The 27,571-nt window shown below is 39.7% G+C and overlaps 2 protein-coding genes across 3 annotated transcripts in view; one reads left to right on the forward strand and one right to left on the reverse strand.

The window, feature by feature from the left end:
• Positions 1 to 13,496, forward strand: part of NTPCR (nucleoside-triphosphatase, cancer-related) — a 29,454-nt gene extending 15,958 nt beyond the window's left edge. The window contains exons 4-5 of one of the 2 annotated variants that reach the window (XM_061624505.1): positions 6,324 to 6,533; positions 10,345 to 13,496. In XM_061624505.1, coding sequence (XP_061480489.1) covers positions 6,324 to 6,533; positions 10,345 to 10,413 — 279 coding nt within the window. In that variant the 3' untranslated portion in view covers positions 10,414 to 13,496. Of the gene's footprint in view, positions 1 to 3,345; positions 3,815 to 6,323; positions 6,534 to 10,344 lie in introns of those variants that run through there. The other variant, XM_061624504.1, reaches the window with a different exon arrangement.
• Positions 13,497 to 19,302: 5,806 nt separating this feature from the next.
• PCNX2 (pecanex 2) overlaps positions 19,303 to 27,571 on the reverse strand; it is a 262,726-nt gene continuing 254,457 nt past the window's right edge. The window contains exons 33-34 of the mRNA XM_061624508.1: positions 22,375 to 22,835; positions 19,303 to 19,537 (exon numbers count right to left, since the gene is read on the reverse strand). Coding sequence (XP_061480492.1) covers positions 19,364 to 19,537; positions 22,375 to 22,835 — 635 coding nt within the window. The 3' untranslated portion in view covers positions 19,303 to 19,363. The remainder of the gene's footprint in view (positions 19,538 to 22,374; positions 22,836 to 27,571) is intronic.

The raw sequence follows: 27,571 nt of genomic DNA on the forward strand, positions 1-27,571 counted from the left end.
TAAATCGATCTAATCCATTTTATAAAATTGTCTCCAAAATCCATTTGCTCCAAAACCTGAAACATAAATTTCCAATTCAAATTATCAAATGCTTTCTCAGCATCTAAAAAAATCAAAGCTGCTTGTTTATCATTTCGTTGTTCTAAATATTCCAACACATTCAAGACATTCCTGACGTTGTCACGTAATTGTCTTTTAGGTAAAAACCCCGATTGATCTTCCTGGATAAATTGTTGCAATATTATTTTCATTCTTTCTGCCAAAATCATTGTAAAAATTTTATAGTCATTATTCAATAGAGATATCGGCCGATAATTTTTTGTTTTAGTTAAATCTTGCTCTTCTTTAGGTATTAATGTTATGTTAGCATTTTTCCAACTATCCGGTATCTTTCCCTCTTGCAAAATAGAATTCATTGTATACTGTAAAGGTAGCAAGAGTTCTTCCTCTAAACATTTATAGTACACTGCAGATAACCCATCTGGTCCTGGCGCCTTTCCTGATTTAATTTTGTTTATAGCTTCAGATATCTCTCTTGACGTGATAGGGCCATTAATAGCTTGTCTCTGAAAGTCTGTAATTTTAGGCAAATTCTGTTTAGATATATACTCTTCTATTTTTTCAGATGGGATTTCCTGACACTTGTACAATGTTGAATAATATTGATGAAAAATCTTTTTGATTTTTACATTATCTGTCAGCATCTCATCTCCTTCTTGTATCTTTAAAATAATATTTTTTTGACGTTCTTTTCTTAATTTATATGCTAACCATTTCCCCGGTTTATTTGCAAATTCAAAAGTCCTTTGTTTAGCAAAATTTAGTTTCCTTTCAATTTCTCTAACTGTCAGCATTGATACTTGATTCTGTAACATTTTAATTTGATTTACAATAGAAACTTTAGTTGGATTCTTTTTCAATTCTTCCTCTTTTTGTTTTATTTCTTCCAAAATTAATTGCGTTTTCTGTTTTCTTTTTTTTTTAATTCAGAGTTACATTTAATAAAATATCCCTTCATAAATGCCTTACTTGTATCCCGAACAATATTTTCATTTGTTCCTTTATGTAAATTATGTTCAAAAAACTCTTTTAATTTCTTCTTACATTCTTGTACTACTTTGTCATTCTGTAATAAAGATTCATTTAGTCTCCATCTGAATCCAAAAAATTTTTTTTTGAAAGTTAATATCACAGGATTGTGGTCCGAAAAAGTTTTTGGTAATATATCCATTTTAAAAATATCTTTCACTAGATTTTTAGACATCCAAATCATATCAATTATCGAAAATATTTTATGTATTTCTGAAAAATAAGTAAATTCCTTTGTATTATCATTTATATATCTCCAGGTATCCACCAATTCTAAATTTTCCATCAATTCAAAGCAAATCTTCGGTAATTTACCCTGTGTCTCTTTAATATTTTTTTCAGAAAGTCTATCAATTTTTGGTGAGATTACCCCATTCCAATCACCCATGACACACCAATGATCATATGAAAACTCTGACAATTTTTCCATAAGTCCTGTGTAAAACCTTGTTTTATCTTCATTGGGGGCATAAATACCCACTATCAAAATTTTTATGCCCTGTAAAGTAATTTCAACCCCCACAAATCTACCACTATCATCCAGTAATATCAATTTAGGAAGCAATTGTGGGTTAATGTAAAGAACAACTCCATTTTTTTTTTAATCCAGCCGAAATAAATTCTTCACCCAAATTTTTACAAATCAAATATTTGGAATCTTTCTTCTTAATATGAGTTTCTTGTAAACAAATTATATCCAATTTTATTTTTTTCAAATAATGAAACACTTTCTTTCTCTTCTGCGCCGTGTTGGCTCCATTTATATTCCAAGTTAGATATTTGTAATCCATCTTTAAGCGTGTATTTTAAAATGTACCTGATGCTCCCTTTAATCCATCATCTTCCTTCCCCTTCTCTGCATGTTCCTGTTGACTTTGTTTCCCAGGAATTATATCCATATCTTTGAGTTTATCTTCTTCCATGTCTTTTGAAGCTTTTCTCAAGAAATCGCTTGCTTTTTGAACAGTATTCAATCAATATTTCTGTTGTCTGAATGTAAAAATCACTCCTTCTGGAACATCCCATCTAAATTGAATTTTGCATTGCTTAAGTTTTTCTGTAAAGAAAGCATATTCTTTTCTCTTACGTAAAAGTCTAATAGGAATTTCTTTCATCACCAGTATTTCCTTACCATCAATTTTAAAGGTATTGTTGAAGTGTTGTTGTAATACCATATCTCTGGTCGTCTTTTTTATAAAGTGAACAAGCACGTCTCTTGGAATTTTTTTCATTGTTGCATATCTGGAATTAATTCTATAAACTTTATCTATTTCAAATTTCATCCGATCTTCATTCAAATCCAAAAATTTTACTAAAGCATTAACAATTTTATCTCTGATATCTTCACCTGTTTCCTCAGGGATTGCACGGAATCTCAAACAATGTTCTTTATTTCTCAATTCAATCACAGCCATGTAGTCCAAATTTTTTTCTAATTCCAGATTTAATATATCTGTTCTATTCTCTAAGATTTGTACCTTTTCTTTAGTATTTTTTGCATCCTCCATTATTTGCCCAATTGTCCCTTTAATCTCATCCACTTTTGTTTTAATTTGGTCTTTTATATCTTTCAATTCAGTTTTCATCTCTTGTTTTAGATCACTAATCCCTTCCATTATTTTTTGAAACATATCTGGGGGTATAGCCCCTTCCTGTGGATCAATTGAACCTCTTCGCTCCTGAGCCTTAGCTGCTTTTCTAGTTGTCATTCTCAAAAGAAGCCTTTAATTTCTGATATTAACCACTGTTCCAAAACCTAGAGGCAGTCTATTTCTTTTTTTTTCCCTCCACCAACAAAAGAGTTAATATTCCAGGCCTGTTATTATAGTCCGGCCAGCACAGTTCTTATCTACGTCCAGGAATGCAAAACAATTCTGGTTCACAACACCAAGCAATTAGTAACATATACGAACAGCAGATTCGTCCAAAAAGAAATAATCCAAGGAGAAAAATAGTCCAAAATATATTTCCATCAAATAATAATTGCCTCTCATCCGTTTTTTAATCTTTATAACTCCAAATTCAGGCCAGCTTTTTGTCGTAAAAAAAATAAAAATAAATTGTTTACATTTTCTTTCTTCCTTAATTATATTTAACAGAGAAAAAGTATGACTCACCCAGATTTCTCAATTGCTGATTTGTAAACAAATCTCTTTTACTGTAGTAATTTAAGCCAAATGATAAGATTTAGACAGAAGGAGGCTCGCTGGTTAAGAACGTTTTTAAGAAGAAAAAAAAAGCCTCGCTTTTTTTCAGTACAGCTTGTTGGAAGTCCTGACCCCGTCTTCAGCCGATCGGTATGCCTTCTTATCTCAGGGAATTCCTGATCAATTCCAGCCGCCGACAGCTCAACGAAATCCTGTGGAAAATCTGATCGGTTCACCTTTACCTTGGAGAACATTTAAGCCAGTCAAAGTTTCCTCTTGGCTGGCTTTTAAACTGAAAAAAGCTTCCTCTGAGGCAGAGATCTCTCAGAGACAACCACCAGCTGGGCACTCACTTCCGGGAAGTCTCAACAGTCAGCCCCTCTTCCTAGAGAATTCTGGGAACTGAAGCTCTGTCAGGAGAATAACGGTCTCCTAAACAACTCTCAGCACCCTTCACAAACGGCACTTCCCAGATTCTTTGAGGGAAACCAAGTGGACTAAATTTCTGGTGTGAATGTTGTCAGGGGCAGCTTTGGTTTAAATTTGGGTGGGAGACAACATATCTCTCTTGTAGATTAAAAAGGTTGGGGGAAACCCTGAAAAATAATGATACTGATTACAGTGTTTTCCTTTTGGAAAGGAAAGGGGCTTTCTCTCTGCCCAGTGCCCACCCACCCAATCTCCTCTCCTCCATCGCCTCCCCCCTCTCCCATCCATCTTCCTCCCTCTCCTTCTCCTCCCTTCCCCTCCCCATGTCAGTTTCACATATCCTAAGCATGATTGCAAAGTAGTAAATCCCACTGAACTCAGTAAGCATGCAAATGTTCAAACCTGCCCTCCTCCTCCCTCCTATCCCCTCCCTCCTCCTCTTCCCCCTCCCCTTCCCTTCTCCCCCCCACACCCTCCCCTTTTCTCCCCCATTCCCCTCCTTTCTTCCTTACCCTCTCCACTCCTCCAGTCTCCACTCCAGCCCTCCCTCTCTCACCCTTATCCTCTCCCCCACATGGTAAGTTTCACTTTTCCTAAGCATGGTGTTACCACCATTCACCATATGCTCAGTGGCACGTTACCAAATTCTTCAAAGCTACACAGCAAGTGGATTGGACAAAGACAGTCCAAATTGTGTTTGCATTTTTACAAATGTGTAGGGCAGTACAATATCTCAGACAGAAGGTCAGGTCTTCTGTTCCCCTGGTGCATTCACAATAACTGACCAATTTCCCTGCTTTTTAAAGTTTGATAGAAATATCTGTTGACTATAGGTACATTCTTAAACCGCAAGGGTTTTTTTTTGCCTATTAGTGAATAATAGGTATTTAATCTTAAAGTGCAATCCTGTACACACTTAACTGGGGAGTAAGTCCCTTTGAACTCAGTATGACTTACTCCTGAGTAGGCATTCATAGGATTGCACTGTTAATGATGCATAACAGATACACAACTTTTTTCTAGTTAATGTTGATCAAGCCTAGCATGGGCCAGATAATTTGTTTTGCAAGAATAACCCGCCAAACTAATTTATTTCAGAGATTTAAGCTCTTCATACATTTGATTGTAAAGTAGTTTGAAAAAAATGTAACAGTGCAATCCTGTAAATGTCTACACAGAAGTCATTCTCACTGATTTCAGGTAAGTGGGTAGATGTTTCACCTAAACAACAGCAGATTTCAAAACCTCCACATAAGGCATGGCGGTAAAACTAGTTAAATATTGTTGAATAAAAACTTCACATATATATCTCAATTTTTTAAAAAAAAAGTTATAAAGACTGGATATGGAAAACGAGTCTTGGGTAAAGGCAGATCTCTTTGTCCAATGTATTCTACAAGGTTCCTTTGGGGAAGCGGCTCCTAGCAGGGCATGCCATGGAGATGTCAAAGAATGTGAGAACTCTTATGGAGAGAGGTGCTTTGTCCAGACCTGTGTGAGGTTCCAATTCTAAACATCTTTCCTGGGGTGCAACTCTCATTTAAATCAGCTGGACTCACATATGAATGAACATGGTTAGGATCACACTGCAAAGACCCAAACAAATTCCATAAATTGCATCCAGAAGTGAAAAGGAATCCAATGTAATAAATCTAATCTAATATATAAATAAATCTAAACAACAACAACAACAATAATGTAGTTACTGGGAGAGAGTGGGGGCACAGGGGAAAACTTATTAAGTGGAGAAACAATGTAGCCAGTCATAAAGTCAATTTCATTTTTGTTAATTCCTGGCTTGATTTCCTCTTGTCATTTTTTTTTGGTAAGGATCCAGGCCAAGGTGGACTTGGAAAACAAGGGTCAATCACATGGACACAGCAGAACAGCCTTCTCCAGCCTCATGCTCTCCAGATGTTGCTGGACTCCCACTCTTGTTATCCTTGACTAGGGATGGGGGAGAATATTTGCTAAATTGGATTTATTACTGGATTTTGACATAATCTGATAAAATCCACATTGGTTTTGGACAGGTATTGATCTCTTGTGGCGGGACATGGCTGTCACTGGCATTTTTTTTTAATCCACTCTGAATTTTACATTATTATCTTCGGAATCAGCTTTCCTCTAAGCTGATGCATTCTTAACTCAGTGGAATAAGTGCCTACAGCATAAGCATTTTTATTAGCATTTTTGTTACCAATCGTTATTTTTTTCACTGGAACCCCCCCCCAGCAAATCGCCAATTGCGCAAACAATCGGGAACAAAAAATGGCAGATCAGTACTGAAGGCTGGACTGTTGGAATTCAAAGGGATAGTAACCAGCTGCCAAACCCCATCCCTATCCCTAACTATTGGCCCTGATGGCCGATTGGAGATGTACAGAGAGCAGCAGGCTGAGAGGCTGCAGACTAGCCAGGAGTCTATTAGTGGGAGTTTTAAACATGCAGCTTTGCCATTCCATAAGCTAGTTAATAGCTGCCATTCTCTGAAAAAAATGCAAAAGCCTTTCTGTTCCTCTTTTGTGAAAAGTTTTCAAAGAAACCATTTTTTAAAATTGATTATTTTCTCCTATGTAGAATATTGATTTAATTAATCTATAAATCAACTAAATATTCTTTTTGGGTGCTTTGATCAGATGTATTTTTTCCTTATAGACTGATCTCAGCAGCAGTGCAGTGAAAAAGGTCTGCATAATTGATGAGATTGGTAAAATGGAGCTCTTCAGCCAGTCATTTATTCAAGCTGTCCGTCATATTCTGAGTGGACCAGGACCTGTGATCCTTGGAACCATCCCAGTGCCTAAAGGAAAGCCTTTGGGGCTTGTGGAGGAGATCAGAAGTAGGAAGGAGGTGAAGGTCTTCAATGTAAGTAGGTTAAAGACCCATTGAGGAAGTTTTCGTGTTTTGCACATCATGAAGTCTGACACAAATTTTAGTGATTACCACTTACCATCATTTAGTGTGTTCTGGATTGGGTTGCATGCCCTCTAAAGGAACAAGTTTGAGGCTAGGAGTTGCTCTTGTCATTGGAGATGCTGAGGATTGATCCTGGCATCTTCTGTTTGCTAAGCATGGTCTGTACCAAGGAAATGGGGTGTCCTCATGCACCAGTGATGAGAAATTGCTTCCCCCCCTACACAGTCCTGTTGCACAGAAAAATGTTGGATTGGGTTCTAGATTCTTAGTGGGCAGAACTTACCATTATCATTGGCTAATTGTCCATTGGTTTCAATGGATTTCAGATTACCTAATTATAAGTAAGTTGTAATTGTAATTGCATCTCTGCTAAATTACTCATAGATGAAGCATGTAAATTGCAATTCTGTTGGTGTTTCTTTCTCTTTCCCCCACCCCCACCCCCATTTAACGTGAATTTGCTTTGTGTGAAAGCCTTGCTTCCACAAACACGGAGTCCATTGTTGCAGAAGCAGATATCCCAAATGTTCTTGTGGAAGCAGAGCTGCAATTTTATTTTATTACTTTTATCCTCCCTGCTTCCAGTGGAGAACTTTTCAGTCAAGTAGAAGTTTAAAGATAATTGAATAGCTGATGTAAAAAAGAGATGTATAGCAGAAGTCAGATGACACCAGCTGTAACTGTAACCAAACATAGCATCTGTGTAAATCAAATCAGTATGTGAAATTCAGCCTCTTCCATCCCTGCATTGCTTCTTGGCGCTGTAGGGTTGCTAGGTCACTGCCTCAACTGGCACAATCCTCTTTCTGTGTTACTCCTGAAGATACAGCAGCTGCACCAGAACACCAGACTTAATAGTCCTATGCCCTTTTGTCTCCTTGGCCCATAGTCTCTAGCTTTCCAGATCTTCCTTATCTTTCCATTTTGTTCGTATCTCTTCTCTACATCTCAGCCTTAGTTTTTCTTTGGCTGCTTTTTTCTTCAGATCACTAACATTCCCCTTGTTTTCTCTGTCTTTGCTTTACAACATACTACCTACTTTGACTCGCTCTTTCCTCACCCTGCCTGTTGGCTACCAACTCCAGCATTCTGGTTTCCCTTTTCCACAAGCGTACAGCTCCTCCTTGCCTTAAGTGCTGTTTCTTCAGAACCCCTCTCATTTCAGTCTCTTGTCCCTGCTTTTTTTCTTTGTCTTTCTTCTTGACCTCAGCTACCTGTTTTCCAGCTTATTGCTTACTCTGCACTCTTCCTCCATCCACCTTGTATCTGAGCACCTTGTCCCTCTCTCTCAGCTCCCCAACCACCTCAGACTTTTTGCAGTCCAGTCTGCCCTAAAAACGACTTTGAATGCCTTGTATAAGTTTTTAATCACAGCCAAACTTACAATTGGCAAATATTCATTCCCTGAGTGGTTGGCGCCTCATTTCAACCAAAAGGTGGCAGTGGCTTCACCTCCACAAGTACAGTGCAATAACGATTTCTGGCAATGTATGGTAGAGGGTAGAGTTATAAATTTGATTGTCAGTTTCAGTAGATATTCTTGTAACACAAACTACAAATGTTAATTCTGAGCAGCATTTTATCATGAAAAATTGAGGTTAAAAGTATATGCTTCTCTCCCCTCCTTTTGAAACTAACTCTTAAAGGAGTCAATATGTTTTAAATGGGGAAGGGCAGGGAGTGTTTTCTCTCCGAGATGCTTATGAATATGAGAGAATGGGGTGAGGTTTGAGAAACGTATCCTGTTTAACAAGGATGGGGAACCTGTGGGCTTTCATATGTTGTTGGATTACAACTCCTATTGTTCCTGACCATTGGCCATGCTGGCTATAGCTTATGGGAGCTGGACTCCAACAACATCTGGAAGGCCACATTTTTCTTATCCTTTTTTTTATAAAGAGGGTTTCTTGATGGGCAGTAGGATGAGAGAGAGTGCAACAAAGGAGAAAATGAGAAGAGTGGTTACTATACAAAGGAAAGATTTAGCAAAAGGAGTGTCTCGAACTACAGTGCATTCCATTGCTGGCCACTCTTTGTCATTTAAATGTAGCATATGTGACTGTCTTGCACACTGTTGTTGTTAGTAGTATTTGATATTACACAAAGAGGACTTTAATATTAGGGTTAAAGCATAAGGCACAATTCAGGTGCCAGAGATCAAGGAAAAAAGCCATTGAATTCCTACTCTCAACACCCATCACAATAGCCTTAAGAATATACCATGACATGATGTAGAAAGACAAAACAAGATCCTATGTAGTTAAGATTGGCATCCATATAAACATCGGAAATGTGATACTATGGTAATATTTATCTGAACTAAAATCCATGAAATTAATATTTTGTAGCTCTATTTAGTCATATATGAACCTTAGCTATGGTGTTTAGTTAAAGAATAAGACCGGCTACAGAGATCTCTGTTGCTATTTGCACAGGACTCCTGTGTGCATCAGGGGCCAAGCCTACACCCTGGCCAATGATTTGGAGACTGGCTCATTTGTCTGATTTACTTTGTAATTTTAGTGAAGTTTCCTTTAGGAAATCATTTTAATTTGTTTCTATTTCTGTGAATATGTGAAGTACAGCAACACTTTGCAAAATTTACACTAAAAAAACTAAAAAAATAATTGTAGAATAATGGCACTGGCTATTCTGCAGAATAGTCTCCAGTGGGCATCAGGAGCATCTCAGTTTGCACAAGATAAAACAGTGGGAGGTGAAATATATTCTAGCAAAATTCTAGGTGTGCTGTATGTTTTTAATTGACTCTGCCCACCGTGCCTTAAATGAAGTGGTTTAAACATAGCAGGCTGAAAACATGCATCTTGGGCAGGCTAAGTTTGTTTTTTCCAACAGGTAGAGTCATTCCTGAAGTAGCAATATAATCAGTCTGATTTTACATCAAACTGCAGTTTCAGATTCAATTGTTAATGCACCCAAAACAGAAATAGAACATAACTTCCCATTTGAAACACAAAAGGCTGTCTTCACCATCATATGACACTGACCAATGAAAAGGCTTTGAAATTAATAAAAAAAAATTGACACAGACTTCTAGGATGAATAATGAGAGAAATATAATTTTCTTGATTTGATTCTCTGTAGAAACATTAGTAACACAGGAAAGAAGCAAAGTAAGAAGAACACCAACAAACATACAAAAATATAATTCTCCATCTTTGGAGATGGCACGTGTTGCCACCACTCGCCATATGCTCAGAGGCACATGTTACCAAATTCTTCCAAGCTACATATGAAGTGGATTGGACTGTGAAAGACCAACCCAAATTGTGTTTGCAGTTTGACGAATTTGTAGGGCAATACAATATCTCAGACAGGAGGTCAGGTCTCCTGCTCCCCTGGTGCATTCACTATAGCTGCCTAATTTCCCTGCTTTTTAAAGTTTGATAGAAATATCTGTGCACTATAGGTACATTCTTAAACTGCAAGGTTTTTTGCCTATTGGTGAATATATCTTGTATATCTTTGCTTTTCTGGTAATATTCCATCCACATCCACTGCATCTGGCTGCATATTTTCACAACTGCAGCAGCATGCATAGTCTATTTGACCTGATTGTTCTTGAGCAGTCATAAGGCAAATCAAGTAATTTGGAGGTAGATGCCATGGGAACAAGAGGAATATTATCCCAATTATTAACTGAAGGGATTATTATCCATTTTGTAAGCCTTGTGTGTTCACCACTGTTGCAATAAATGACTGCCAATGGTAACTAATCCATATTTTTTCCTGATTCTAGATTACAAAGGAGAATAGAGATGGCATTTTGCAAGATATTGTGACAGCTGTACAGAACTGCCTACAATGAGAAGTTTGTGTTATACATGCCATCTTATGTATTCTTTACAGCCTAGTGGAGCCTCTATCTTTGAGGCTTTATTGACTTTGAATATGCAGGTGTGAGCTGAGCTATTTCAATTTGTTGCCTGCCATTGCTTTTCAAATCCTGCTTACATTTACATTACTCACATTTCCTTCATTTACAGATAAAATAAGGACCAGAAAATTTATCCTAGGATCTGAAAGCAAAGCTATTTGATTTTAGCTTCATAATACTGTGAGGCCAGACGCTGAATTGAATTTTACCTATCTCGGTGCACATGAGAACAAATTCTGCACAGTCCTGTATCAAAATTAGTGGAACTGGGCTGAGACTTTTTCAGTCGTAGCACTTCATTGGAAGAGAAGTTTATCTTGGTCCAAAAGTCTTCCTGACATTTTGTATCTTCTTTCTTCCCCTACCCTGTACATGACTTATCACAAGCTCTGCTTAAATGTGCAGTAGGCACATACCTGAATTGCACATGGAATGCTCTTTAGCTGGATCGGGGATAACAGTAATGAAACACAGAGATAGGTCAGCTTGGCTTCTCAAGGTAAGTGAAAAAGGGAAATATGATGAGTCCAGAAAGAAAGGACGCGCCTACTGATATTTCTAGTGTTATTTTGAGGTTAGTGTTTAAAAGAAACTGCTAACTATTGAGGAGATAGCTGATCAGGATTCTGCCAAGTTTTTCACTAGGCCATTTTTCGTTTGCTTTTTCTTTCATTTCTAAATTTCTGGCAGATATTTCCTTGATATATATTTTCATTAAACTGTGTTGGGGGGTATTTCTCATGTAAATCAATATTTTTCTTTAATTCAGTTTGACATTTGATGGTGCTAGTTAAACAACTGTTGCATCCACTAACGCTTAACCATTTTTGTTTCTTTTAGCACCATTTCTAGTTAATAAAGAAACTAAAAATTACTGCGACAGTTTGTGTCCCATCTGAATAGTGTTCAGGAAAAGTGTTTACCACTTAAATCAGTTTTGCATGTAATGAAAGCTCTATTCCCAGCCAGGTGTACATTTGCTTTCATGAACTATATAGTGTTCCTTGACTCCAGCAAAAACTGGAAAGGCATTTAAGCCCTTTTCTTCCTTCACTCTTGGTGTATGAAGTGTAACAAATGATAAATTAAAGCATTTCTTGGTTAAAGGAATATGGAAACTTGCAGTGTTCTCAATGTCATTTATTTAAATACCAGGTTATAATTTGTCTACAATAGCAAGAGTCCATCAGTATCTTTTTTCATACAGCGATCGTGTTACCAGCTCTGCCTTATTGCAGGTGCTTAGAAGTCTGCCTGTGGACTTGACAGAAATGAGTGTTTTTTCTCCCCATATACTTGAGGTAAAGACTTGGTATAACTGCAGACGTCTACTAGACTTGTGCAGTGTTATAGCCCTATTCAATTTTCTTGTTTCTTAATATTGAGAGCAAGCCAGAAGTTAAAAACTAGCCGTCCTGTTTCATAGATGGTATCTCTGATCATTATATTTGGCATCAAGAAGGAACTTTCCCTGGGTGCAACTGACAAGGGGTTGCCTTTCCTTGCCATGTGTGTCCTGGTTCCCTTGAGAGTCATTTATTGCTATTGGCTCCTTTATGTGGTGCAGGTGTTCTGTGCAGCATTGATACCATTTAAAGACATCAGCTTCCCAACACAGCATGCCTATATGAAACATGTAGCAATGAAGTGAGAAACTGGATTAGGAGGATGAACCTAGTGGTTTATGATTAGTCTAGATGAGCACGTTTCTCACTTCATTATTGCTTTATGAGACCTTGTGTTGACAATAGTATATTATCTGCTGCTTGCATTTGGGAAGATTCAAGAGCACTGTGATACAAGAAATAACAGCCCTACAGCATGCATTCAATATGACTGATGTCCAGTGCACATGATATATCTGCAGAGCTCCTGATTAAAGTTGTGTTGCACCTGTGAATTTTAATTGGTATAACAGGAAGAGAATAATTTGTGCCTGATCTTCTCTACAGGCCTTAGAATCAAGGCCATTCAACACATAGATTTGTAGCAAAGTTAAGCCAGAAAGTGTCCAGATGGTGTAACATAAACAAAGTCTGCAGTATTCAACTTGTACTGGCCTGTTGATGATGATGATTTTGCATTTAAGATTTCTGAAGAAGAGATTAATTTTGTAATGTTTGAACTTCTGCATAGTCAATAAGATGGGATTGTTAGGAGATTCAGTGGTAGAAAATAAAAAAAAAGTTTCATTAAGAACCTAGGATGAGAAAATATAACCATTCAGCTGCAATCTGGTCTTCTAAGTATTCTAACTATTGAAATAGAAATGTACTGAAAGCAACTTTCTTCACCTCCTCTGTTTTTGTTGTAGTTTATCTGCTGCAAAAAAAAAGAGAAAAGCAGAAATTGGCTAAACAATGTATCTGTATTATTTTTTTTAAAATGCCATTTAATAGCCTGAAAAATCAACGAGACTAGCAACGAGACTCCCTTTGTTTCCTTTCCTTTTTACCTCCCCTACACCACACAATCTTACCTGTTCTTAGAAATATCATGAGTTCCCAACATTTCCTCCCCCAAGCAACACCAATCCCACTGCATTTTTTCACCCCACCCTGCCAGTAGTCTTCATGAAATTCCATCAAGCTTCTCCCGGCAAAATGCAAAACATTAGAGGTGGAAGCAGTTCTGTGATTCATAAAACAGTGGAAAAGTCTATTTACATGTCCAGCACCAGATTATTAAGGTATTTCAAAATGGATGGGAGTTGTTTTCACTGAGGAGACATTGACAATACATTTAAGAAATTGTTTTAGTTTTTGTTGAGTTTGTAATGCAAGGTTACTAGGATGAAAACTTAGTTGAACTTAAACAAATGTTGCTAGTGACACTTGGCAGCCAGAGCTTTGTGGCAGAGTACATAACTTTGTGTTCGGAATATTCCACCCCTGCTTTCTCTAGTTAAAGGCTGAAGGAATGGGGTTGGGGAAAAACCTTTGCCTGAGACCCATAATTGCCAGTGCCAGTTAAAGTTAATAATGGGCCATACAGCAAGGGTAATTTTATGCAGGTGGCAAGAGGGGGGGAAATGGGAGGGAAGCAAGAAAGAAAGGGTGTCAGAAGGAGAGAAAGGAAAGGGGGTACACTGTCCACATTTGGCTCCAGCCCTGCCCACTGCCAGCATGCAGTTCCCTAATATACTGGGGACTTTGTTAACTGATAGAAACTGATTTCTCCAAATCAATGTAATAACACAAAAAATAATTTTAGGGATCAGAATGTGGAGTGGGTGACGTGTCAGACTAATTCTGCAATGTCCACATATGTGTGATTGCCATTCCTAGTAGCTTGGCATGCATTATTATAGAAATGCCTAAGTGCTTTTCTTCCATATAGAGGTATAGCACAGAGACACCAGTGCAGATGAATCACAGTTCACTGTTACAGTATTCTTGGAACCTCTAAAGAATCAGGACTGGTGAAGGTATCTCCATTTTTTCACCACTGGCTTCTGTGGCCATAGAAGCAGCACATCTCTCTGTGTGTGGAGTGAAGGATGACTGAAGCCATTACAGCAGTGGTTCACCAACTGAGGGAACACCTGCTGGGTGCAATTGAGTCTAACATTATTTCACTAACACAAGCACAGTGAAAACTTCTTGCATTAACACAATAAATTGAAAATTGATCTGCCCAGCAGTAGTAATGGCTAGCTGTGCCATTTGGCTTCAGAATAGCAGTGTTTACATCCTTAGCTTGTCAGCATTAATGAAGGACAGAAGGTGTCATGCTTAGAGCACTAGACAAGCACCAATACATTACCATCCTCCAATATTTTAAGAACTGAAAGCAAGTTTGTGACTTTCATCTTAGAAAATATAACCTTTGCGGAAAGCAGAAAGCAATTAAAGTACCGAAGAATCTCAGGCTTTTTTTTAATGCTATACAGTATATGGAAAACCAGCATGACGGAGTGTACCTAGCATTGGACTTGACTCTAGGAGTCAAGAGTTGAATCTTGACTAGAATTATTTTTAGATTGTAATCCTATACATACTTACTTGGAATAAAACCCATTCAATACAATAAAATGGCCTTCTGAGCAAACATTCATTTAATCAGCTTAGGTTGACATACCAACAGTTTCTGGGACAGTTATCCACACTCTGGTAATCTCCCATTTGGATTATTGCAATGTGTTACATTTGGAGCTGCCTTTGGAAATGGTCCAGAAATTTCAGCAGGTCCAAAAGCTGGCTGCAAGATGGTTTACATCATGCATGTGCTTACTTGTATGCATTATCTTCTGTTCCATTTCTGCTTGCAATTTGAAGTGCTGGCTTTAAAAGACTTAAAGAATAATCTCATCCTGCATGTACCTATTTGGGCATAAGAACATCCTCTGAACCCTTCTCCAGGTGTCCCTGCCATGCAAGATGAGTCAAGTGGCTGCTACTGAGGGGATCATTTTAACGGGGTTGTAAAATGTCCTCCCCACAGAACCTTGCCTAGTGCCTGTGGTGTTGTGTTTCTGGTTTCAGATGTAAACTTCTTTTTCCTACCCCAAACTTTCAAGTCTTTAAAAAAAAATTACTTTGCATTGTTGAGGTCCTTTGCACTGCCACCAGTTTTACTCTGGTTTTCTTCTGCTGTTGGTTTTATTATGTTTTATGTTTATACTCTATAGTATTAATTTTACTTGTAAACTGTCCAGAAAACTTTTGTTACTGGGTGATACATAAATATTGCGAGCAAAACAAACATGAATTGTATTGGTTTATCAGCCTTAGACATCTCCCCCAACTGAAATAATTAGCTGCTCCACACGGTAGTGGTGAGTTTCAAGGACATTCAAAACATGTTAAAGACTAAAAGAGATGATCTTGTCACTTGACTAGAGTAGCTTTAATTATGCTATAGTAATATACTCTCAGGGTATGGTCTGAAGACATATGACGCCACCACCTTGCTGAAGCTAACTAGGTCTGGGCCAGGTTAGTGCCTGAATGGGTGACCACCCGGGAACCACATGTATGCTACACCATCTTGCATTCAATGATGAAAGAAAGGTAGAGTGTAACTAAGAAAATAAATAAATGGGTACTGGTGTCATTGGTTTTCTTAATGGCAATGTGTAATGGTGGTGATCTGTATTTTCAAGGAGATTGTGCAATGGGTATGTTGCATCTTATGTATCACTCTTTATTCATTTTTAGAGCCCCACTTCTTTGAATGTTTTCCCATACAACAATATATACAATATTAAAGAGTTACAAACTTTCCTGTAATCTAAACTGTATGAGCTCATGCATCCAAAGACCACCATATTTGTCTCATCTGCTACTTTCATTTAGCAGAAGTTATGCCAGAGAGCTAAATGTTAGAGAAGGTGGCTATTACAGAATCCCTTCTCAAATTCCAACCTCCTCTTTTGACACACACTGGACCAAATGTATAGGAGTATGTATGTTCGTATGAGTGAAACTGCACATGTTTAGCACTGCTTTGGAAAAGAGCAACACTTTGCTGCATCAGAGAGGAAGGTGAGATAGTGAAACCGCCTCCCTTAGCTTGGCTGAGACCAACTGCCTTTGTGATTTTACCCTCCAGAACTGTCCATAGGAGTCATTCCATTCCATCAAGCAACCATCACTTAAGATATCATACTTTACTTTAGTTATTTTCCTCTCCCCTTCCCCTTTTTATTTTATATCATGTCTGTTCGACTGGAAGCCATTCTTTTATATCATAAGCTGCATTAAGTGAACATTAAGTAAGAAAGTTGGTAGAAAGGAGAAAATCTATCTTTGCAGTTCTGGGAGTACAAAGCACATAAGGATAAGGAATGTGTAAAGATTAATATTGGGGTAGTGCAGAACAAAACAATATGGATTTTGACAAGACTGCTGGGATAGATGCAGCCTTGTCCTTAAAATCCTGACCAGCACCAACTCAGCCCTAGTGTATTCCACTTGTTTGTGTCTTCTGTAAACAATGCCCTCAAAATCAACATGGGACTGATGTACATCTGGGAATGAAAGACTACTTGAATTCATTCCAGGAAAATTAGCAAACACAATGCAGGTTTCCACAAATAGTTTAAAATCATAGCGAATATGTGACAGGTGTATCATTTTCTGGTTTGCCTGCAACTGTTACAGAATTGCTTGGCATAAGAAAATGATCCATGCAACACTGTAAACCAGTTGTTCATGTGTTAGCTGCAATTATCATATGAATGGCATAACATATTTTTGGCCATGAATATCTGTGCTCGTCTCATAATGCAGCTGCCCTGTGATTAATCATGGATGATTTGTTTACAGAACCTGTACATTAGCCTGGACCCCATTTTGATCCAATGCAGGGTGAAGATTTTTGTATACACACTAAAATATGTGAAATGCAAGGACATGATGAGTGGATTTCAAATGAACAAAGATTTAAATGAGATTATGCAACATTTCTAAACACCAAGCACAATGGTTTCTGGAGAAAGAACGTATACACAGATATGTTAAAAGCATTCACTGATGAATAAATGCAACAAATAGGGCTATAGAATGCTTGTAGGCCTGCAAAGCTGGGCAATTGTCAGGCTTCATTCAGCTCTTTATAGGAATTCTGCAGATCTGAACCAAAGATGAACCCAAAATCTTGCATTAGGCATGGCAGGGTGTTTTTTTAATATATATATATATATATATATATAAATTTAGCCACAAAAAGCACTGGCATTCTTCTGTGGATGCAAGATACATCTCAGTCTATCAGAGCTTCCAGAATTTTACAAATGTAATGCCAGTATCTCTCTGAATACCTGTTGGTGAGGGCTGTTGCCTTCAAGCCCTGCTTGTGGGCTTCCCAGAGGCATCTGGTTCACCATTGTGGGAAACAGGATACTGGCTAGGTGAACCCTTAGTCTGACCCAGCCATGTATGTTTGTGGATGTAATCATCAGCCAGAACTGCCAGAAAGCACTGTGGAAAGGTGCCCTTGTGCTCCTTTCCAATGGCCTTCTGCAAAACACAGTCCAGTGCAAAAGCTGATAGCCACTGAGAAGGGACATAAGAGGAAGTTGATTTGGCTTCAGGAGCTCAAAGCAACAGAAGCCTTTGCTTTTGCTTCTACCAAAGTTGCAGGAGAAAAAGTGCTACGGGAGAAAAAGAGCAGCAGACTGCCATCAGTTTCTCCATCTCTTCCCATTCATACAACCCTTACCAGAAGGAGACAGGAGGCACAGTCCATGTGTGTTTTAAAGAACTTTCCGCCCCTCCTTTCAAAAGTAAATTTGACACAGATCTTTACGATTTTAGAGTTTTTACTTTTTTTAAAAAAAAGAAACATTTCCACCCTAGACTTCATAGCTGTGGATTAATATTTAAAAACATGCAAGCAGTAGCTGCCAAAGACTCGAGTATTCAAGAGACTAAATGCCCATGACCCAAATGTCTACCTGGGATTTGATACAGAATTTGTATTGTTTGGGGCACAGACTTGTATGATAGCAAAGACGCTGAAAAACACGACCACCAAAACTGTAAGCCAACGTATGTGGGACTGACTTTGGGTGTGTATTGATGGAATCCTGGGCATGCAATATAATTCCTGTAGTCCAGTGATTTTCTTGCTCTACAGTTGGCTAAATGTTGCAAGCCATTGTGAGGGAGCCGTGCTTGATAGCCCAATAAACTTTATCACGTTTGCCTCTACTTGTACACCTATGCTTTATTCATGCATTCTTGCAACATACATTTTTGTCTGCTTTCAAGCAATGTGGATGCTTGTCTTTGACTCACAGGACCTTTCAAATTATCCCTGGCTGTGAATTAACTGTCTTGGTTCCTGACAATGGTTGTGGCTTCTTAGTAAAATAAAAAAGCAGAAATGCTGTATATTCTGCAGATATAACCAAACAAGAACATCAAAACCAGACATTGGTAGTTGTAAAGTCTTTAATTACAAAAAAATTGACATGTTTATGTGGATGTGAAAGAGAGTACTATAGTACTTTACAGTTGTGTTAAGTCTCTTGGTTTCAGAAATAGACATGGATTTCTGCCAACCAAAACAGGAGTGCAAGGTTATGTGTAAAAACAACCATTTAGAGAAAGCAGCTTTGTTTGCAAATAAGGAGCACCATTGGCTTTGTGAAGGCTTTTCATGCATTGGCTATATTTGGTTTACAGCAATGTGTAGCCTGGCACTTTCATATACTATTTCATTATGGCTGCATGCAGTGGGCCACCTTCTGGATTAATATGTTGCGGCACTTAATTGCCAGCTGCATGACACTTCAAACAAACAGAAGAATGAGGCTTTCCTTTTGATTTTTTTTTTTAAGATTCATCATACTAATCTTAGAGTATGCAGTTTTCTCTCCTATTACATATTCATTGCTTCAATTAAAAGCAATCCTTTCTGATGCATTATGTATAAAATGCCAGTTATTTTGCATTCAGTCATCTGTTTGGTTATGAGAAGAGACAGATGTCGATGTGTTTTTCATTGAGCTGCATTCAGATTCTCTGTTGCTTTCAGTCTCTGTTCCATGTACACACTGTCTCTCAACCTCTCCTCAAATTTTTTCCAAAATCTATCCAAAAACATATTAGCACTTCTTCAGGGGAAGGAATCTTGAATGGCAAGATAGGTTGTTGATGTTTTTTCAGATCACATTTGAATTTTCAGGAACCTGAGATAAAGTTGCCTTGCATTTTTGGACAGCGCTGAATGCCAGCTGTAGAATATTTTGTTTCTACATTGCAATATTTTTCACTAAAATATTTCTCACTGAAGTGTTAAAAAAATAGAACCTTTACATTTTGCCCCCCCCCCCTTATATTTGACATAACTTTAAAACTTTATCTGGGGCACTAACCTAGTGGTGTTTTGCTTTTAGTTGTACAGAGCATTATCCCTTTTGAAAGTCGATTCTTTACTGCTCTTCTGAAAGACTCTGTTGAGAACCTGTGTCTTCCAAGGCCATGTCCTCTTGGCTGGCTCTTCTACATTCCAGCATGTGGCTCATCAGAAGAGCATGTGTAGGACCATGATCCCTTCGCTGTCTGGATTCAGTAGTGTCAGTTGCTTTGTAATCCTCAGACAGTTGCTTTTAAAAGAGAAACAGAGAGTGTCAGCATCTTTTTGAAATAATATTTTGAAACAATGAGCTAGGACCCAAAATATCACTTGAAGCCTTCTGATGGGCACCAGAGCTCTTCAGGCCTGTGTTCCCACCTTGGTCCCTCATGCCCCTGGAAAAGTCATTGACAGAAGGGCTGTGGTAGGGAGTGCTGCATAATTATGTTTGATATGGCTTTTGCAGAGGCAAAGCAGGGAAAGAGGCAGTGTTGGCAAGGATCCCTTAAATAGCTAACTTCTCAAGCACTATTACTATATTTAGCAAATTATTTTATTTATTTATATATTTAAATGTATATCCTGCCCTTTCTCCCAGAAGGTGCCCAGGGCAGCAAACAAAAGATAAAACACTAAGAACATCTTAAAAACAAAACATCTTTTAAAACATCTTAAAAACAATTCTAATACAGATGCAGACTAGGATAAGGTCTCTACTTAAAAGGCTTGTTGAAAGAGGAAAGTCTTCAGTAGGTGCCTGTCTAATATTTAAGGGGAATGAATTCCAAATGGGGTTTCGGGGTTGCTTTTGAATGGAAGAGTGAAGAGAGAATGCCATAGCTCTCCCCAGTTTGCCAACTTTAACAGCAGACTTGTAATATGAGGTTGCCAGTATATTCCTTAGAAAAGTATCACATGCCTTATTTGAGATGAGAGTTTTAATAACATTGAACGTCCTTTTTTTTAAAAAAAAGGTAAGTTTCTAGCCTTCCTAGAAATAAAAGGTATGAAGCAAAATGTGCAGATTCCCTTCTAAGTGATTCCTGTGAAATGAGCCAGGCTGGCTGCTCCTGCCTATCAGTGTTAGCCAATGAGAGAAGTCCGAGCTGTGTTTGATACGTGAGGTTTTTTGGATAGTAGGTAATAGGAATCCTTGGAGTCTTAAAGAGCTTGTGTTTTCCCCTCCTCTTTAGCACTCTTTTCCTGCTTCTTTCTTATTTTCTAGTCCTTGAAATCTCTGCCCTTCCTTTTCTCCTTGCAACCAGGATGCACTTTTCCTGTAGTAGGTTTATTTGAGATCAGGTAGTCCCTAGAAGATATTTTCCGCAAGTATTACTACACGGTAATGCAGGTGAATGTTAAAAAAATCCTGTCCTCAAACAGCTAATACAAAATGCTGTGCCAGAGCTGATGTCAAAGGCACTCATTAAGAATTCACTGTATAGTTAACTTACAGTACCATGATATACATGTCTATTTCAGAACATAAGAACATAACATAAGATCATAAGAAGAGCCTGATGGATAAGACCAATGGCCCACCTAGTCCAGCATTCTGTTCTCACAGTAGCCAACCATATGCCCATGGGAAACCCACAAGCAGGACCAGAGTGCAAAGACCATTCTCCCCTCCTGTGGTACTGCCTCTGCCTATGGAGGAAGAGCATAGCCATCATAGCGAGCAGCTGCTGATAGCCTTAACCTCCATGAATGTGTCTAATCCTCTTTTAAAGCCATCCAAATTGGTAGCTATCACTGCCTGTTCTGGGAGCGAATTCCATAATTTAACTATGCACCGCTGTGTGAAGAAGTACTTTCTTTTGTTTGTCCTGAATCTTATAACATTCAGCTTCATTGCATGTCCACACTTTTTCTCTACCCCAAATGCTACATTTCCTCATAGGGGAGTCACTCCATCCCTTTGATCATTTTGGTTGCCCTTTTCTGGACCCTTTCCAATTCTACAATATCCTTTCTGAGGCACCAGAACTGTACACAGTATTTCAAATGCAGCCACACCATAGGTTTATACAACTGCATTATGGTATTGGCAGATTTATTTTCAATACCTTTCCTAATGATCCCTAGCATGGAATTTGCCTTTTTCACAGCTGCCACACAGTGGGTTGACATCTTAATTGAGCTTTCCACTATGGCCCCGTGGTCTTGTTCCTGGTCAGTCACCACCAGTTCAGACTTCTTGAGGGTATATGTGAAATTAAGAATTTTTTTTGCTCCAATGTGCATAACTTTAAACTTGTTTACCTTGAATTGCAGTTGCCATTTTTCCACCCATTCACTCCGTTTGGAGGGGTCCTTTTAGGGCTCTTCGCAATCCCTTGTTTTAACCCAGAACAATTTAGTATCATCTGCAAACGTGGCCACCTCACAGCTCACCCCTAACTCTAGATCATTTATGAACAAGTTGAAAAGCACAGGTCCCAATACCGATCCTTGGGGGACTCCACTTTCTAAGGCCCTTCATTGGGAGAACTGTCCATTTATTCCTGCTGTCTGCTTCCTGCAACTTATCAATTCCTGAGCCACATGAGGACCTCTCCTCTTATTCCATGACTGCTAAGCTTACTCAGGAGTCTTTGGTGAAGTACCCTGTCAAAAGCTTTTTGAATGTCTTGTTGCATTTAATGAGGCTTACTCCCAGGTAAGTGGGTACAGGATGGCAGCCAAGGCTTTGGTTTAGGATTGGCATAGAGGAAAACAGATTATTTTGCATTAAACAGCTGTTTCTCCAGAATCAGGGCCAGCAAAACAGCTGAGTTGCCATGGTAAACATGAGGTTGTCAGGGTGGCTAGAAGCAGCAATGACTCTCATCTCTCAAATTTTGTGTTATGCCAAACCCCTATGGCACCCATTCTGTGACTGACACAACACTCTTTCAAAATTCAAAATGTACTCACTGGCCCCAAAGGGTTGGTGATCCCTGGTTTAAAATCATTTTGCTGTAGTGCTCTGGCTGTAGCACTTCACATTGTAGGGAGAAGACTTGTATGAATTAAGTGGGACGCTTGGATGAATTTGTCAATATGACAAATCAATTAGTGACATTTTTCATGGTCTTTTCTTACCCGTATGGTCTCCTGCATAGTACGACTTGCAGCTCTAGCAGACGGGCCCATTGCAATGTTAACACTGCTGGATGACTGGGTATCTGTGGTGTTTCCTCCATCAGCAGCTGAGAGCCCAGAAATAACCAAAGCACTTGAAAAGCTTCTCTTGCCAAACAAAAGACTGAGTGTAGAACTAGTGGAAGAAGCCAGACTAGACCGGAGCATAGCGCCAGCTCTTTCCTGGAGAGTAAGCTGGCCCAGGGGAGGGATGGCAGGAGTCTGGGAGAAGACAGAAGTTGCTGAATTGTGGAAGGAGAGCTGGCTGCCAGAAAGTCCTTGGGCAATTTCATGAGCAGAAGTGGAAGTTTGGATGAATGGCTGGTGACTGTCTAAGATCGGACCAGAATGACTCGAACGAGGGGGCCTTTGATTTAAAGCAGCATGTGTCTGAACAGACTGACTCCTGAATTTTCTTCTGCCTTTAAGAGAGGGGGGGGGGGGAGAGAGAGAGAGAGAGAGAGAGAGGATTATTTTGGGAAATTATATCTTCAGCGATAGCCTTCAAAATGTACAGCTTCTATCCAATTACCTGACAATAGGAAACACCAAGTGCCTTGCTCTTCACATTTACTGTCCTTATGACTGTGGAGAAGCCTAGATTTCCCTTTAGAGCACCTTGGCAGTATTTACTGAATTGGGAAGAGATTAACTGAGCAGCAGGAATCATTTAACTGTAGGGGTAATATCTGGATTTCTTTTTGCCTCTTTCATGACTTGTTGCATTTTGGATACTCTGTTCATAGGGTTTTTGTGGTAAGAGGTATTCAGAGGTGGTTTTCCATTGCCTTCCTCTGAGTTTGGATGCATCTTAGTCTGGTGTCTCAGCTCTGACCATTCCGCCTTGGGTGCCCCTGCTAGGAGTCTAGCCTCTTGGTCTAGACTCCTGACAGCATTGCTTTCAGCTTCTTCAACATTCTCAAACCCCCTCACCACATTAAGGTGTGCATCCTAGACAGGGGTGTTAATTGGGTGTTAGAACAAATTAAATCAGAACTGTCACTAGAAGCTAAAATGATGAAACTGAGGTTGTCACACTTTGGACACATTGTGAGAAGACATGATTCATTAGAAAAGATAATAATGCTGGGGAAAACAGAAGGGAGTAGAAAAAGAGGAAGGCCAAACAAGAGAGGGATTGATTCCATAAAGGAAGCCACAGACCTGAACTTACAAGATCTGAACAGGGTGGTTCATGACAGATGCTGTTGGAGGTCACTGATTCATAGGGTCGCCATAAATCGTAATCGACTTGAAGGCACAAAACAACAACAACATGACTTGTTCAGACAATAAACAAACTCCTGAATGCATAGAACATCTGCTCAGTTAAATGTTCACCACTCCATAACAGACACAGCAGGGATCTCACATGTACCACTTTCAGCTTCCCCATGTTGCTTTTACATCTGGTTTTGAAAGTAACACTGAATGTTACTGTAGGCAAGTACACTTGCAAGACAGGGACACCCACATGACTAGGGCTGATGAGAGCTGGAGCCCAACAACATCTGGAGAGTCACAGTTTCCTCATCCCTGTTGCAAGATATATAATTATTAGTTTTCTAGGGACTCTATGGGTCATATTTTCTTTCTCAGCAGAAGAGCATTAAGTTTTGATCAGCAATCCTGCAAGGAAGAATTTTCCAATTTTATGTGTTGGGGACGATTTTATCGTCCCCAACCTATGGCCATGTGTGCATGGTGGCTTGCACTGACACAGAAAACCAGTTTGGTGTAGGGGCTAGAGCACTGGATTTGGATGAGTGAGACCTGGGTTCAAACCTGCTCAGCTTTGAAGTTCACTGGAGGTGTGTGTCTTGGACAAGCCACTATTTCTTAATCACTTGAAGTTGCACTGAGAATGCAACACAGGCATTGCCTGTCTTCAAATCTGTGCTGTGCAAACGCTTTGTGCGAGATGGTCTCATGATGGACCAGTGCACCTGGATCAGCTTGTAAGGGTAGCACACAGGCACATGCTGGTGTGTCCTGATACAACATTTATCTACTAGTCCAGCAGCTCAAAAGGCTGGGCTGGAGCAAGTGACTTTAAAAGTTCAATTGCAATGGAAATCTTCCCTCTTATCAGAAGGAGGAGTATGGATTATTTACATACAGTATTAAAAAGGAGAGACTAGTTCACATTGTAATATAATAATCCAAATAATACAGGTCACTCACAGGTTCTGTGAATATTTCTATTTTATTAACATTAAAATATTCCAGTACAACAACAATTTATTTGCATTTAGCCATGGGCCATAGCACAACATAGCACAGCAAATTACCAGAAATATTCCAGTAATAGCAAAATATTCCAGTAATAGCAAAACCTATAAATCATTCAAACTAATTGAAATGAACTAAGGGGCATTGTTATATTCTAAATCTAAGAAAGAATCAACTTGCTTTAGGGCTTTTGATACAACTAGTGAGACAATCCATGTGCTGTCAGCACAAAGATGAGGTCACCTTCTGCTAAACCTTCTGGAAAACTAGTCAACTGTTCTCTAGTGCAACAGGGAATTTAACCTCATGGACGCTGAAGGAATAATTTGTGCACATAGTGTTAGTGCTGTTCCTATTTAATGAGTAGCCTTGCTACTTTGAGGGTATATATATATATATTACTGTGATCCTTGGAATGGTGGTGATATCCAGTGCTAGTCATACTCAGGCTAAACACTTTGAAATTGATGGACTTAAGTAAATTGATTTCTGTGAGTCTACTCTGAGTTTGACAAACATTGGATCGACATCATCTTGTAAAGTCCAATCTAGCAATGATGATGATGATGATCATCCATTTGCGGGCCTGCATCTGAGGAACCAAAGATTCTCAGTGTTCCCTGGTAAATGTTAACAATCTCCAGTTTTGATCAACTCACGCTTACAATTTCTTCATCTCTCTATCTAGCTATATACTATTTTTGTAAGCCATGAAATGTCATGCTGCAGTTCATTTTGCCACAGACAGGTGGTGCTGTGAACTACAGAGTGATGACAGGAGCAACAGACCAAGACAGCCCTGAGTTTTGGTTACCAGGGGAGGAGGGAGGAGAGGGTTAGCTTAGAGAACGGGGGGGCGAGGGACAGGGGAGAGCCAGCAGCAGAGTGAGTGAGTGGGCAGTGAAGGGTGGTAGCTTGACTGAGCTGCAGAGCAACAGGATGGGGGAGCTCTGGCAGGTTTCACCATCACTACTGCAAGGCCTCAAAGGAATGAAGCTTGGCGACCATGGGGGCAAAGAGGAAGAAGGGCTTGGCTTCACTACCACAAGGCCTGGAAAAAAAGAAGCCTGGGTGACTGGAAAGGAGGAAGCTTGGTGACCTTGTGACACTAGACTTTATTTGTTTAAGTTAAAAATGCATTTTGCTTATTGTGGCTCTGTTTACTGAAAGTAAAATGGATATTGTGCCTGCTTTGAGATAAAAATGATGCTGACCGCATAGACAGTGCTCTGATAAGAATGTGGAAAGCAACTGTGTTGAAGTGAAAAACAACACCATAAAAGGGCAATGGAATGTTATAGGGAAGCAACATTAAGAAAGATAGAAACTGCACGTACTGATTGTTTGTAAAGCACATGATTTCTTGTAAGGGGCATGTATTAGAATGATGCTTGATGATGCTGATGTAATTAACATATCAAAGTTAATAAGAAGGCTGACTGTGTTCAGCTTCGTCACAACTAGCTTGGCTGTTTCTCCACGTGCACGTGTTAGTAATAAATATACTCTTCCTCCATCTTGTTTCGTTGTTTCTGAACTCTATTGGGGTGAGTATTGGGAGCGAACTCAAGCCACCAGGACCCCTAAAAGGGACTGGGGCGTTTTGTTTGTAACAAATTGGCGACTTCCGCCGGGACTCATTTTTCACGCTCCTCTGTGTGTCTCGGGCGTGGTCCACAGGAGGTTGGGAAAGAGCGCTCCGGGCTGCATTGAGCCCGCCCGAGCCTGTGAGAGCGATCCGAGGCGCTGAGGTGGTGCCACAATGACTCCCTTTTAAAATCGAAACAAGGTTGGAGTGGAGCGGGGGATTGAACGTTCCAACGTCTCTGGTCGACAGTGGTAAGGAGCCCAGTGGGCTTAAATGTGAAGAGAGTGACGTGTGAAAGTGTGTGTATGAGACAGGGCGTATCCCCAGGTGGACTACCCTGAAGTGAGTGCGGACCTGCAGTAGTGCGTTTCCCATACCTCGCGAGAGGCTGGGCCATGAAAACAGGGAAGCGAGTGTTGTACGTCATCTGTCCGTCATTTCATCTCAGACATCTCCCCTGGTAGAAGGCAGGTAGGCTACCCGAGTGTCGTACGTCATCTGCAGAGGGCAGAGGGGACTGGACACGGGAAGGATGGGGAAGGGTGCATCGAAACAGGAGGGGGCAGAGGGGAAGAAGGTTGCGAGGAAGCTCGCAAAGAGTCAAAAGAAAAAGGGCGATTGGAAAATGACCCCCCTTGAATGTGTTTTGCAATATTTTCTTAGATTTAAAACAAGTGTTATTTCTTCCGGAGGGCCGGTCCCGAACGAAGAACAATTGTTAATGTTTTGTGATGAAGAATGGGTGGGGCTGGGAATTGGTTGGCCATCGGGTGTGACATTCAATCTCACTAAGGCTAGACAGTTGGAAGCCACCCTCTACGAGTTGCTACCAGATGAGGCAACCTCATGGTGGTATGCATGGGGTTGGAGAGCCATCTGACTAGAGCCCCCACAAGAATGTGCGCTGACAATGGCGCTGGCTCAATGTAAAATTAATGAGGGGAAGAAATTGAAAACTAAGCCCCCAGTCCTCCAGGCAGAAGAAGAGGAATGTTTAGTTTCACCTATGGCCCCACCCATGATTCCTTTACCGCCGCCTCAGGCTCCGGTGATTCCCCTACCAGCACCAGCACTACCAGTGCCACCACAGGCGGTTCAACTGCCACCAGTTCAGACTCCGCCACCTCAAACCCAGCCCCCAACATATCAACAGTCGACTGCCCCGCAAACTCAGTCTACTAGTTTTGGAACTCCGTCCAGAACTGCAGTAACGTTCCAGGATTTAAGTCAATCTTTAGGGCGGCTAAGACAAGAATATATTTTAGACCGTTATACCCATTCTGTACTACAAAGTCAGGATTTAGGAGCCTCGCCTCAAACAATACAACCACGCCTTCG

The sequence above is a fragment of the Rhineura floridana genome, chromosome 4 (genome assembly GCF_030035675.1).
Source record: "Rhineura floridana isolate rRhiFlo1 chromosome 4, rRhiFlo1.hap2, whole genome shotgun sequence".
NCBI lineage: Eukaryota > Metazoa > Chordata > Lepidosauria > Squamata > Rhineuridae > Rhineura > Rhineura floridana.